We start from the raw sequence: 14,135 nt of genomic DNA on the forward strand, positions 1-14,135 counted from the left end.
TAAACTCAGGATTAGTCACTCAAGGAAGTTTTGGTCCTTCCATGACCAAATAGGCCTTTGATGTTCTCGGTACGTAAGCATGGAAATTCCACACCACTCCGCAGACATTTGTCATCAGCTTCTTTGAATAGGCTGGTCTTCCCAGACTGTTTGTGGCTGGTCTACTGTGGGCTGAGGTTGGCTAAAACCATGACATGACAAGACGTTTGCCTGAATGTGTGTTTTTGGTTTCACCTGCTTAACTGTTGAAGCTGCAGGTTAATTCTAGAACATTTAAACCAAAATTCATCTTCTAAAATGAGGGATTGATCTCTGGGGGCCTCCATAATGGAGCTTGTTTTGGTAGTACAAGGTTCTTTATTGGCATCTATGGTTCCATGAAGAAACTTTAACATCCATGGAACCTTTCAAAGGGTCATTTAAAGTGGAAAAAGGTTCTTTAAATTATTAAAATATTTTAGAAAAAAATGGTTCTTTTAAGAAATGCTCACTGAACGGTTCTTTTAAATACATAAATCTTAAATTTAGGCCAGAATATTTTTTGAGTGGATGATTTTTGTTCATAAAATCAATGCATATTGTGACCAATGCTAGTCTAACTTCAAAAAGGCCATAAAAGTATCATAAGAGTAGTCCATATGACAGTTTTATGCTGGCAGAAAGGCTTTGGTTTTTGCATGTGTCATAATCCTGCAGTAGCAGCTTGGTCTTGGTAAGTTTAGACTGTGGTCACTGTATTCTGACACATGCATGTAGACCACTTTTGTGGTAATGCGTTCTTTCCTCTTAATCGTTCCGGATGTCCACTGACCCAAGACTGTGACCCATCAGTCACTAGCCCCGGTCTGCATACTTCTGTGACTTCTTGTATGCTGGTAATTTCCTTGCTTTAAACCCGTTTCATCGCTTTTAAAAACATAAGAATGTCTCTTTGTCTTTGTTTGGAATAGAATACTAGCTTACTGCATACTGCACGTTATGTAATGTATCTAAAACTGTGCCGATTATGTAAAATTTTGTATAATTATCACTTTGCATGTTTAATTCAGCCGGTAGTGTCCAGCTATCAATGTACATTTTTGCAGGTTTATGTAAATTTATGTCGTTTTGATTGAGGAAAAAATCTCTTATAGTAATAATCTTGAATAATAGTTTGACTAAAATCATTTATTTGACTAAAAATACAGTAAAATGTTAATATTATGAAATATTATTCCAATTTAAAATAGCTGCTTTCTATTTGAATGTGTTTTGAAATGTAGTTTATTCCTGTGATGCAAAGCTGATTTTTTAGCATCATTACTCTAGTCCTCAGTGTCACATGATTCTTCAGAAATCATTTTGATATGATGATTTGGTGCTTAAATTTTTAAATTAAATTTTGATAATTTCTTTACATTTAAAAAAATAATAATTTTAATGTGTGCTTGCTGCTAAATAAGGATTGTATGGTAAGTGTGCTATTCCAAACATAACCATAGACATAGATTCTCTGTGAATTTGTTTTAGGTTCTTCTGGTGCTGTTGGATCAATTTAGGTACATGGAAGTTTTTGTATTTTGGTTTGGACGTATAAGAGATTATGTGAGAAGTTTTGGAGCGGATAAAATTATTCCTTTATGATAAAAAAGGCTAAGCTAAAAACCATATGGACTTACAGCTTGTTCAACAGAATCGCAATAATGTGGCTTTCTGTTTTTAGCCCCAGTTTAAGAGCATTCAAGGAAAACAAAGCATGGTGAACCAAACTAATATAACGCCGCCTTGGTTTGCGTAAGTGCCTTTTTATTTTTTAATTTATCTTCTTTTAATGTGGCCAGACGCTTGTCTTGGCGTCAACGGTTGTCGCAAGTATAGCAGTTCTCCATCCAGAGCAAGCTGGTACTGAAAAGCCAATGCAAACTGATTTAGCTTCCTTCAATGGTCGTGTTTTTCTCAAAACACTCAGAAGCAGAGAAGGCGAAAGATGTTTGGCTGTGGCTTCAGTTGCGTAATTACTCATTCACGTAATTGCTTAACCACACCATGTGTCTGGGTGTAGTTTGTAAACCAAAGAACTCATAACATAAAAGACATTTGCCATTATTCATTTTATTTATTTATTTTTAAATTTTCTTGTAATGGTTCATATGAATTTTATTTTAAAGCTTTTCTTTGTTTTATAAATTAGAATGTTTTTTGTTTGCATAGTAGTATGTTTTTGTTTTGTTTTATCTTAGCTTTTTAAATATATAATTATCTAACAGTGCTTTAAGTCTTTTTTTAAATACAAAGCAGTATTTGCTTAAATGTATAAAAAATAAATAGATATAAAAATATTATATACACTACCATTCAGAAGTTTGGACAAATTAAGATTTTTTTTTTGTTTGGTTTTTTGTCCGTTTATTTTATTTTATTATCATAGTAATTAGTGGTCGACTGATATGGGTTTTTTGACAGCCGATACCAATGCCGATATCTTTGAAAGCAAGGTGGCCGATGGCCGATATAAAGCCGATATAATTTTATTTATTTTAATTCATATTTAAGAAATTTGAAATAAATTGAAAATGGATTAAAAAAATAAACGTGTAAAATAAACATACTTGTACTCTAGAAGACAATGCAGCATAATTTGAAATCCGTCACGAGTTTAAAGTTTGTCAATCGCACGTCTCCAGTGAAGCTGAACTCTCCTCCTGTCCGTATTCAATTCGCACGGACCATAGGACCGACTGTCACAGAACACGCGATCATGCAGGTCACATGCACACTTCACAAGATCTCAACTAGATTCGACTAAGTCTGCAAGGTTTGTGAAATGAAATGTTCATTAGTCATTCAAAGATTTGTTTAAATTATATAAATGCGTATTTGCAGAATGCTGACGGCAAACGAGAAAGTATTTATAATGTTTGCCTTTAATAATATTAAAGCAATCGTTATAATACTTTTTTGTATACATTTTAATTCCTTTGTTTAACAGTTATATCTGATTATTAGATAGACTTCTATCCGTATTAGACAGAACTGAATGACAACAGCGAACAAGAGGGAGAATGTGAGCACTGTGTGCTCAGGCGCTGCCGCAGCCGTTCTCGGCGCCATCAAAATAAAAGTCCCGCCTCGAACACATCGGCCAAACAGAAAAACTTATCGGCCAATGCCGATATTTGAAAAATGGCAGATATCCACTAATAATAATGCCTATGCGACACAAGTTTTCATTCTTATTTTGATGGAAAATTTTGGCTATGCTTCATGTAATTTCACACCCAGCTCTGTTTTGTGATGACATGCTCGTATTATATAAATGCAAGAAAAATCACTGAGTCTTTAAGTCTTCTAACAGCTGTAGCAGAACTCTGACTCGCTTGTCAAAATGGTTAGATTAGTGTAGTTAACTGTGTTTGTTTTAGTAAGTGTGGCTTGACTGATAACTGTGTTTGGGTTTAACTCAAGAGGGATGTGAATCAGCGTTATACGAGTCTGTATGTATGTTTGGGTCTGTTGTGTTTAAGCAGCAGCGTGTCTGTGTTTATAGACGTCACCAGCGTCAGATGGGAATTTCACAGTTTCGTGAGTGTGAATCAAGACATTTAAGGCCGTTTAGTGACTCATGCCGTTCTCTCACACTAAGTCACCATGATGCTGTCAGGGTTGGGCTGAATTTAAGCCTGTTTTTTAATCATCAGGCTTTGTGTGCTTTAGGATCATTCTGTTTGAGTCAGTGTTTATCGTTAAAACATGACATAAGCTGTCTAAAAGTACTGATTTTTCAAACGGAATAGCTATACTTGCTCTTAATTTCCTCAAACAAACTGACTTTTTTTTATTTGATGCCACTAACCTGGCATTGTCTTCAAAAGCTCTTATTCTATCAACCCAACTCTGATTCAGCCCACTTTTGCCATTTTTATGTGCAAAATGTATCGGACGCTCAGAGAACCTTAGGTGGGGAACCACGGGACCTTAGGTGTGGTGTCTGAGGTTGAAGCTACGGCAGTGCATGTGAGATATTTCAATCTATTGCACTGCAATGATGATTCAGTGAATTTAGTTTGAATCTGAAGCTGCTGTCACAAGTCAGTAGCCTAAGTTTCAGGACTTGTTTGGCCTTTTGTCAGACTCAAACTTGTGGCGTCCGCTTGCTTCACTTCTTACATGGTCAAGGTGAGAGAAGGCTGGAGAACTGAGAATTCTGTTGAAGAGCTTGTTTACTATTTTTTGGGTGTGACCTTCATTAACTCCTCCATTTAATTACACTTATGTGCATTATCAGCTGATTTGAGGTGCAGTCATGTGATTGTGAGATGCATTTGCATGCATATGCAATGTGTAGCACAAGTATGCTTTTTACAGTTTTGCCCTGCGAGTTTTAATTATTGCCTAATTTTGTAATGTCCCTCTGTTTTGAGTTTCAGCACTTCCTGTTCACCAGCTTAAACTCTTGCTTGTCAAACTGAAGTCAAGCTATTCTATGAAAATGTGTTTTTGCTAAACTTCATTATGAAAGTCTGTGACTGAGTTAATGTCTGCTAGATGTGGGGTCGTCTATGTGCTAGTGCACTCCTAAAAGTTCATTTTTTTTTTAACAGATATGCATTTAAAAGTGACTGTCTTGAACTTCCTGGACAACAGAACAAAAATAATGATGTCTTGTGTTGCACTGCAGATTTTTGTTCAATTAAATTGTTTATTTTTAAATATATAACATTCCAATAATAATATTAATTTTTACAATCAAAGCTGAAAACATTTTGGTGCAGTACAGCTGTAACAAAACCCTGATATGTAGCTTTTTTTAAATGGATATAAAAGTATAATATACACTACCAGTCAAAAGTTTGGAATGATTAGGATGAATAATCTTAATTTTTATGTTTTTGAAAGAAATCTCTTATGCTCACCAAGGTTGCATTTATTTGATCAGAAATACAGTAAAAACAGCATTATTTTGAAATATTATTACAATTTAAACTCTTTTCTATTTAAATATATTTCTGAATTTTTAGCAGCCCTTACTCCAGTCTTCAGTGTCACATGATCCTTCAGAAATCATTCTAACTATTCCAATCTTTTGACTGGTGGTGTATAATAAAACAGTTTCTGAAGACTATTTTCTCTTAATTATATGTGTGCAAAAGAGGGATGAAAATGTACATTATGTAAGACCGCTGGAGCTGTACAGTTAAAGGGAACAGGTGCTCAGTTTTGCGGCAGATGGATTAATCCTGCACTAAAGGACACTGCATTTTAACTTTTGACCTGAAACTCTTCACACTGCCTGCACAGCACCCCCTTCACCAGATACGTACAGGAGAACACGCTAGCCAAATAGAGACCACAGAACCTGTTCACCATGGGTCCCCTTCACTCCAGATCATCTTTGCAGATCGATGCTGATGAAATATTAAAAAACTCTCAGGCATGAAAAGCTTTTGCAAATCAATTGCTTGAAAGATTAGTGAGGGGGAAATGAGGGCATGAAATTATTAAAGCATACATAATGTCATAATCCTCAGACACGCTCTGATAAATAGGGATGGCGGTTGCTATTGTTTTATGTTTTGTAACCAAGAGTGAAACATGTTTCCAGTGACAAGTAATTCGATGTTTTGGTCGTTTTAGCCCTGGTATTATATGCATTTTGTTGACTAAATAAGTTTTTGTCTGTTTGTAAGTGTGGACTCTATGATTTCTGCGATGCAAAAATTGTGGATGGAATTGCAGAATCCATTCATAAAAATGGAATTTACTATAGAATGCAAAATGTCACTGACAAATAAATCAAAAGTCGGTCAGTAGATTTAAAGTGCGATATGGACTAATGTCTGTGAATATCAAACTGCAAATAATACTATTTAAATATGAATTTTGCATGTTCTGCGTGTCTCTGTGTTGAATGAATGGTGTAAAAGCACGGTTTTGTCTACTACACACATGAAGCACGTGTGACGCTTGCAGTTTTTTTCATCTCCAGAGCTGCTCTGAAAGTCACTTCACCACCATTTTACTGTTTTATTTGAGAGAAACTATTGTCATATCATATGCACACAGAAACGTAAAGGTCTTTACGGCAACCCGTCAAAATAAACGTTTGGTTTAACTTGAAGAAATTGACAGAAATATATTACCATGTTTTACCATTACGTTTTAATGTACTACTACTACTACTACTACTACTACTATTACTAAATTATTATTAAATTGTTTTAATTTCAACAGTAAACCTCTGTTGTGCAGCAAAAAATTAATGGTTAAAAATTAAAAATGAATGTTTTATGCCTTCATTTGATTACCAAAAAAATAAAGTAATAAAACAGACGACAACAGAATTTCTGAAAAAAGGGCCCTACTATTGTAAAGAAATTAATAAATGAAGTTGTTTTAATGATTTCAATTAATAAGACATGCTTTTGATTATTAAAATTAAATTAAACCATTAAAATGGAATCCAGAAAATGGAAAACACAAATTCAGAAGAAAATAAAACCGAATTTGGGAAAAAATAAAACACATTTCATAGGGACCTAAAATTTTAATAAATTGCTGTTAAATTGTATAAGTTTCATGATTTCAATTAATTATTTAATTTAATTTACCCATTAAAACGAAGTCCAGAAAAATTAAAACAGGGGAATAAAGAAAAAAAAAAACAAATCCAGAAAAATTAAAACAGGAAAAAAAAAGAATTTTGGAAAAAATCAAACTGATTTCATTGGGCCCTATAATGGCAAGAATAATGCCATGTGTGTCTGAATTCAATAAGCCCCTCTGGACGCTTGTGTGTGTTCACAGCTGTCTGTTTCTCTCTGCTGTTCACTTACATTCACCTCCACACTCCAAACACATCACCCCTTCCTGAGGCCCATGGGTAATCCAGCAGAACTTCAGCTGTCCTTGGCTTTGATCCCTGGCTGAGGGTCCTTTAATTGCCCAACTGTTTGGTCAGCATGTAACTTGCTTGAAGTCTCTCGATTTAGCTGTTTCAGAAAGACTCATCTGTGCGTGCCGCCCCACTCAATCTATGTTCCTGTTCTCACTCAAGTTCTGTTTCAAAACCTGGTGGACTTTCTACCTGGACAACATTTAAAGGCAATTATGGGTAGAGATCAGGGTTATTATAGTAAACTAAAAGTGAAAATAGAACTAAAATCTACATTTTTCATTACTTGAAATGAATAAACGTTAAATAAAAATAAAATATACAAATTATTTCAGCTTGTTGGCAAGGTAACATTTCTTATTTTAACTTTGTGCTAAAATTACTAAAACTAAAACTAAATTTAATAAAAACTATGTAGACAAAAAAATGCAACAAAATTGCCAAAACTTTATCTAAAATCAAAATGAAAAAAAAAGTCAAAAATAACTCATTAAAAATATGAATAAAAACTTTTTTTTTAATTATACTGAAATAACACTGGTAGAGATGTAGTTTTACATTTGGAATATCTTCCATAAATTCGCTTTTTTAGTTCATTTTTATACAAGTTTTTTTTTAATATTAAAAAAATATATATATTTTTAATATGTTCATGAATTATTTCAAAATACTTTTAAATGCAATCTTATTTGTGTTAAAAATCTCAAAATTAACTGTGTAATTATTATGTTGTGATGCTTAAAATGATAGCATTTAAAATGGTGGTTTGCATTTAAATATACAGTAGTATTTAAATAAATTTTAGTTTTAGGTGTTTTGTTTTTATATAATTTATTCAAAACGGTATAAAATTGTACAATTATGGATGTGCTGCAGATGCCAAGTCAGCATCTTTCTATTTCAGTCCCAGAATGCACCTCAACCCTGGTTTATCAGTGGTGTTTTAGTATCTTTTATAAACTATTGTAGTATTTATGAATTAGCTTTTATTTTTATACATTTATGTTTTCATTTTAAATGAGAAATGTTTTCTTGGCAGCTAACTGAAATAAAGAAATTTAACTGTTTCATCTAACATTTATATTTTATTTCTGCTATATTTCAGTTCCTAAAATGATTTTAATAGATTTTAGTTACAATAACAATACTGATTGGAATCAGTTGGAGTCCAGTTTTGTAAGGGTACATTTCATAAGGACTATGTGTTTAGACAGTTGCTGCCTGTGTAGAGCGCTTCAAATCAGTAGTATACCATCTTAGAAGGTGGCTGCCTAAGTAGAGAAGATGCTCACTTGACGCAGAACTAGCCTCAACTTTCACCTCAGCTTCCTCAGTAATTTCCTTCATCACCTCTCTGTCCATCACTTTAGTGTAAATAATCACTGAGCGCGTGTGAATACGTGATTGTGCCCCGCGGTCAGGTTCACACTCTCAGCCGGTCTGTAAACAGCGATGAGTCCCTCATTCTCCTTCAGACGAATGTGCCGTAACTCGTCGAAGAACATGAGTCCCTCCCGGTGATTCAGCTCGGTTCTCCAAACTCCTTTCCTGACAGTTGTCATAGCAGCGGCTCATGACAAACACACCGTTTCATGAGCATACAGGCTGTTCTGTTGACCGCTGTGTTCGGAGAACCTCTCAATCGACTGCAGGACGTTTTACTGTAAAGAGGAATGACCTGTCGTCTCTTTCTCGTATTATCAGTCAAAACCCCCACCATAAAAACTATAATGTGCTTTAGTTGGTGTGTTATGTTGTTTATGTATATGTATGCTTTGACCTGTCTACTGACCCATCCCTACTGTTGTTGGTGACCTTTGTGATCTGTTGCCTAGAAAGCTTTATCAAAAATTCACTAAAAGGCCACCACTCTTTTAAAATATCTTTATTCATATTTTATTTTATTAAACTGAAATTTTCTGCGGACTCCCCTTGCGGCTTCTTCAATTCTGTTTTTATGTGTTTTTTTTATTTCCTAAAAAATATTTGGAAATAGATTTTTTTTTTTTTTTTTATCTTAATTTTAACATATTTTATTCATTTTGTTTTCTTTTTTTTCTTTCTTTTATTTTCTTTTTATATAATTGAAATTTTTAGCTGACTCCTCTTGTGGCTTCCTAAATTCTGTTTTAATATATCATTTGTAATATTATATCTTTATTACCTGTATTATTTTTTTCTCATTGAATAAAATTGTATTTATTTTTATTTATTTTTTTATTATATAAAACTGAATTTTTTTAGCAGACTCCCCTTGTGGCCTTCTAAATTCTGTTTGTATTGTTTGTATGTATTGTTATTTATTTATTAATATTTTATTTATTATTGAATAAATGTTATTATTTTGTTTCTAAAACTGAGACTTTCAGCAAACTCTGCTTGTAGCCTTCTAAATTCTGTTTTTTGTATTATTTTTAATTTTATATCTTAATATTTTATTTATTATTGAAAAAACACTTTTTAAATTTAATTTAATTATTTATTTTTTATTTCCTCTTTCGGGCCCCTCAAGATCCCCAAACCCCAATTTGAAAACCTTTGCCCTAGAGTATGCTATGACCATGGAAACCCAAAAAATGTTGCTTGCTTTGCAGTTCTTGCAACATTTGCCCATTTAATTTCTCCATTTATGCAAATCTATAAAACTCCGACATCCAAGCATGCACCAATAATGAAGTTTGTTCGGGCCTGAAGTGTATTGTGTAGTCACATTGACTCCATATTTGACCATTCGTGCCTTTAAAGCTGCCGAAGCTTCGCACAAAGTCCCAGCAAGCCCTTGAATCTGAAAAACATGAAAGTACACCTAACCTAATTGTGCTCATTGTGGTAGACCATGTCATGCCTATTACAGACAACAAGGCCCATTTAAAAGCAAGCGCTATTTAAAAACTTTATGGAGCCCAGACTGCCTTTCTTCCGCCTTTTGAGGTGGAGTCCAGTCTGAGAAAGAGATGAGCCAAATCTAATCTCCACCGCCCCATCAGATGGGTTCACGAGAGCGCACAGATGATTAGCTCCTCAGATTAGAGGGGCTAGTTTGGACATCTGAATAATTTGGTTGTTGGGGAAGACCAGGACTACCCTAAAACTGCCCTGCCCCCATGAGCGCTTAACTTGACTAGACACCGAGGGGGTGGGCCAAGATTAATTGGACCAAATCTTGTTGGTTCTTTGGGGATGAATTGATGGGTTCACGAGAGCGCACAGATGATTAGCTCCTCAGATTAGAGGGGTTTTGGACATCTGAAGACTAATTTGGTTGTTGGGGAAGACCAGGACTACCCTAAAACTGCCCTGCCCCCATGAGCGCTTAACTTGACTAGACACCGAGGGGGTGGGCCAAGATTAATTGGACCAAATCTTGTTGGTTCTTTGGGGATGAATTGGGACCCTTCCGTGAGGTTTTGGGGTGTGTGACTGTACTGAAGCGCTAACCTTTGCCTCCATGGACCGGTGTCCAACAAATGGGGCGGCCTGCACACATCCCATGATATGGAAGGTAAGAGGAGGGGACGGTCTTCTGATTGATATGTTTCAATATGAGTCATTTCGGAGGGATTTGGATTAAGCTTGAGTAGGTGTGGCAGTCGAGGCTTTTATGTAAAACGGCAAGCTTCAGACACGAAGGTGTACAGTATGCACAAGAAGCTAGTTGTGGTTCTTGGTTTTCTCGTGGATTATAACTTTTCAGATCTGCTTGTGCAACTGTAGCTTGATTTAGTTGATTCACATGACTTTTTGCTTGTCAAAACAAGGCAACCGTTGGCTTTATCACTAAAGGAGCACTTGATGTGGTGATTTTTTTTGGTTGAATATTTGGAGCATTCTACTATCTAAAAGTTCATACTATTTTTTTCTATATATTTAAATAGATAATCATTTAAATATTTGGGGATAGTAAGATTTCTTTGGATAAATTAATACTTTTATTCAGCGAGGATGCATTAACTTGATCAAAAGGGACATTAAAGTCATGTATAATGTTACAAAACATTCCTGTTTCAAATGAATGCTGTTCTTTTGAACTTTCTATTCATCAGAGAATCTTGAAAAATATAACACTGATAACAAGAATTTAGCATAGACTGAATTTCTGAAGGATCATGTGACACTGATGACTGGAGTAACGATGCTGAAAATTCAGCTTTGCATCACAGATATATTTACATTTTAAATGATATTCTAACAGAAAAGTTGTATCTGGAATATCTTGGTTCTACCGTAGTACATGTCCAAAAACATGGTAAATGATATCACAAACAATGTTTTTTGCAAATGTACCGTGGTATTCTTGAAAGTGCCTTGGAGTACCGTGTAAATACCATGGCATGTGAATTCTTCTAAGCCATTCACCTCTGTGTTTTGGTCTAAACGATTTCCTTTGGTCATGTTTGTATGTGTATGGTTGCATTTGAGCCTGTATATGATGTTGTGAACTGTCAGAAGAGAAAGTTCAAAACCGACAGAGTGACTTCAGCAGCAGAAATGGCATAAGTGTGATGAACCTGACCCTGAATGACTCAAAGCGTCTGATGTCTGATTTCTCTCTCTGTTCCTGTAGGTGTGTCATCATCCCGACTGCCAGGAACTGAACGGTAAAAGCCCCCTGCACCTTTGCGAGTCATGTGATTCTCGCTGTCACCTGGATGAGTCTGACAGCATGCACTTTGACAGGCATCTCCGCTTTGACGTACAGCCACAAGGTAAACGGCCCTGCAGGCACAAACACATTTATGTGACCCTCTGCCAAACAGGTTTATGCTTCATACAAATGAGTCTCATTTAAAAACACCAGGAATGGATGTTTGGTTATTTGTACAACTAATAACTACCAGTAAAAGTCAATCACCCAGCAACAGATGCTGAATATAAATAGTATAAAAGAATGATAATTGATTTAATTGATATTAATTTATTTTTATAATAATTAAAAAATACTTGATCTTTTTGATATTATATTTTGAATTTTTTATTATATATTTTTCTTTTTAAATATTATAAATATAGTATTTTTCTAGAAGAATTTGTTTTATAATGGTTTTTTTTTAATTGTACACCATCCCTGCACCATTTTATAGTTAATGATTTACTATTATAAAGCGGACATTTCTGTCAGGAGTGAAGCATGTAAGATAAGATTTGCGTTAAATCTGTGTCATCAGGTTCTATCCTGGCGCGGAATGTGTCTACGCGTTCCTGTCCCCCTCGCACGAGCCCCCCTTCAGACCTGGATGAAGACGAAGAAGGAAGCACTGAACGAGGGTCAGTCTGTGATTCACAACCTTCCCACATCATTCAAATAACTATATGGAATCTATACACACCAAGAAAGGCACAAAAAAAGTGATGAGTAATTCTAAATGTTTTTATGAATCAAGCTGACATGCATGAAGTGTTAGCATACCTGAACGAGAGGAAAATGCACATGGACAATCAGAAATTGAGCAATGGAAATAAATCAATATGGCTGCATGATGAATTGAAATAAAAACCACAATCACGATATGGCACTTGGTGTGATTTAATTTGTAAAGGCTGTGAATTAAATAAATACATGCAATGCACGTTTCAAAATTCAAAGTACAAGTTTCACTTAATATGAAGCAGCGCAATTGATAATAATAATAAGAAGAAATGTGCCTTCAGCAGCAAAGGAGCATATTAGAATGATTTCTGAAGGATCATGTGACACTGAAGACTGGAGTAATGATGCTGAAAATTCAGCTTTGCGTCACAGGAATAAATTGCATTTTAAAATATATTCTAGTAGACAACAGTTAATTTAAATTGTAATAATATTTCAAAATATTACTGTTTTTGCTGTTTTTTAAATCAAATAACTGTAGCCTCTGTGAGCGTAATACTACTAAAGAAAAAAATATTTTGAACTGTAGTGTATAAGTAAAAGTGTATATTTTTTACCTTCACTATGGTTTATTTTAAATATTGTAATGTAAAAAGTATCTTTTTTTTATTTATAAAAAGTACAAATATTTCATGCAATATCTCAACATGTCATCATAATAGCTGCATGCAGAATAAACATTCATTTTGTAAAGGCTGTGAATTAAATAAATATATGCAATGCAAGTTTAAAGTGAAGCGCAGTTCTGTGTTCATTTACACGCGAGCAGCTGATGATCCAGTGTTTTCAGTGGCTCACTTTGCAGTAAATGTACAACATCAATTCATCTCTGCAAGCACTGTGATTTTGGGGCACTTTTACCCCCGGTTTCACAGACAAGGCTTAAGCCTAGTCCCAGACTAAAATTAAATTAAAATTAAATTGAAATTCTGAGCTGTTTCAACTGAAAGAAACTTGCAATGACTGATCTTAAAATATATCAGTGCCTTTGTTTTGTCTCAAAATGCACACCAGTAATGTTTTTTTCCTAAGCACGTTTATAAAAATTACTTGTCCTAATTGAACTATGGCCTAATCCTGTCTTAGTCTAAGCCCTGTCTGTGAAACCGGGCCATAATGTGCAGGAGCGAAACATGCACCAACCATCTTCCCAAATATGAGAAGGGAGAAGTGCTTATAAACCGTCCATTGTCAACAAAAGAGAAGCTTTAAGGACTCTGATGGTTTCCAATAAAAAAATAAAAGCACAATAGATAGCATTTGAAAATAAAGAAATTAAGGGTGCTTTGTTCCGAAAAAAGCGATTAAAATTATTTCAATGTTGCTTTTTATTCTTGGTGCGGTTCGCTTTCACACGGCAACATTTCTAAATGGACCAAATTTGTTAATACAAGTCACGCGTGAGTAAACTGTTCTCTCATTGGTCAACGTTTCACTGTTTATTTTCCGGGATTCCACCGCTGTCACGGCTGTCATCCGTCAGGATGGAACGACAACAGCTTTGCGGGCTTATTGTTGTTTTTTTTGTAGCTGTCGTTATATTAATTTATAATTTTGAGCAGGAGTCCAGGATTCATCTGGAAAACATTTTTTAAAATGCACCTACTAGGACGAAGAGCAATAAGACGGCATTATAAAATGAAAATGTGCGCTTTGATTTTGAATGGCGAAGACATGCTCACCCACAGACATTCACAAGTTCATTTTGAGGTATTAGCAAAACAGCAAAGCTAATGATTTTCACGGAACTTACGTAATTGCCCATTATACATTGTGATATAGCCTGGTTCGTTGGTCCGTTAGATCGGATTGCTTTCTCACTACAACCGAACCGCTCCAGAGTTTGTTTTCAATCGAGCCGAGACCACCTCGTTCAGGCGATCTCGGACGATTGTA

The 14,135-nt window shown here is 34.9% G+C and overlaps 1 protein-coding gene across 4 annotated transcripts in view; it reads left to right on the forward strand.

The window, feature by feature from the left end:
* LOC107664198 (pleckstrin homology domain-containing family G member 5-like) overlaps nucleotides 1–14,135 on the forward strand; it is a 79,445-nt gene that overhangs the window by 34,610 nt on the left and 30,700 nt on the right. For all 4 annotated transcript variants that reach the window (XM_016454692.1, XM_016454691.1, XM_016454693.1 and 1 more), the window contains 2 exons: nucleotides 11,436–11,577; nucleotides 12,037–12,136. In XM_016454692.1, coding sequence (XP_016310178.1) covers nucleotides 11,436–11,577; nucleotides 12,037–12,136 — 242 coding nt within the window. The remainder of the gene's footprint in view (nucleotides 1–11,435; nucleotides 11,578–12,036; nucleotides 12,137–14,135) is intronic.

Source organism: Sinocyclocheilus anshuiensis, unplaced genomic scaffold, assembly GCF_001515605.1.
Source record: "Sinocyclocheilus anshuiensis isolate Anshui unplaced genomic scaffold, SAMN03320099.WGS_v1.1 scaffold67, whole genome shotgun sequence".
Classification (NCBI taxonomy): Eukaryota; Metazoa; Chordata; class Actinopteri; order Cypriniformes; family Cyprinidae; genus Sinocyclocheilus; species Sinocyclocheilus anshuiensis.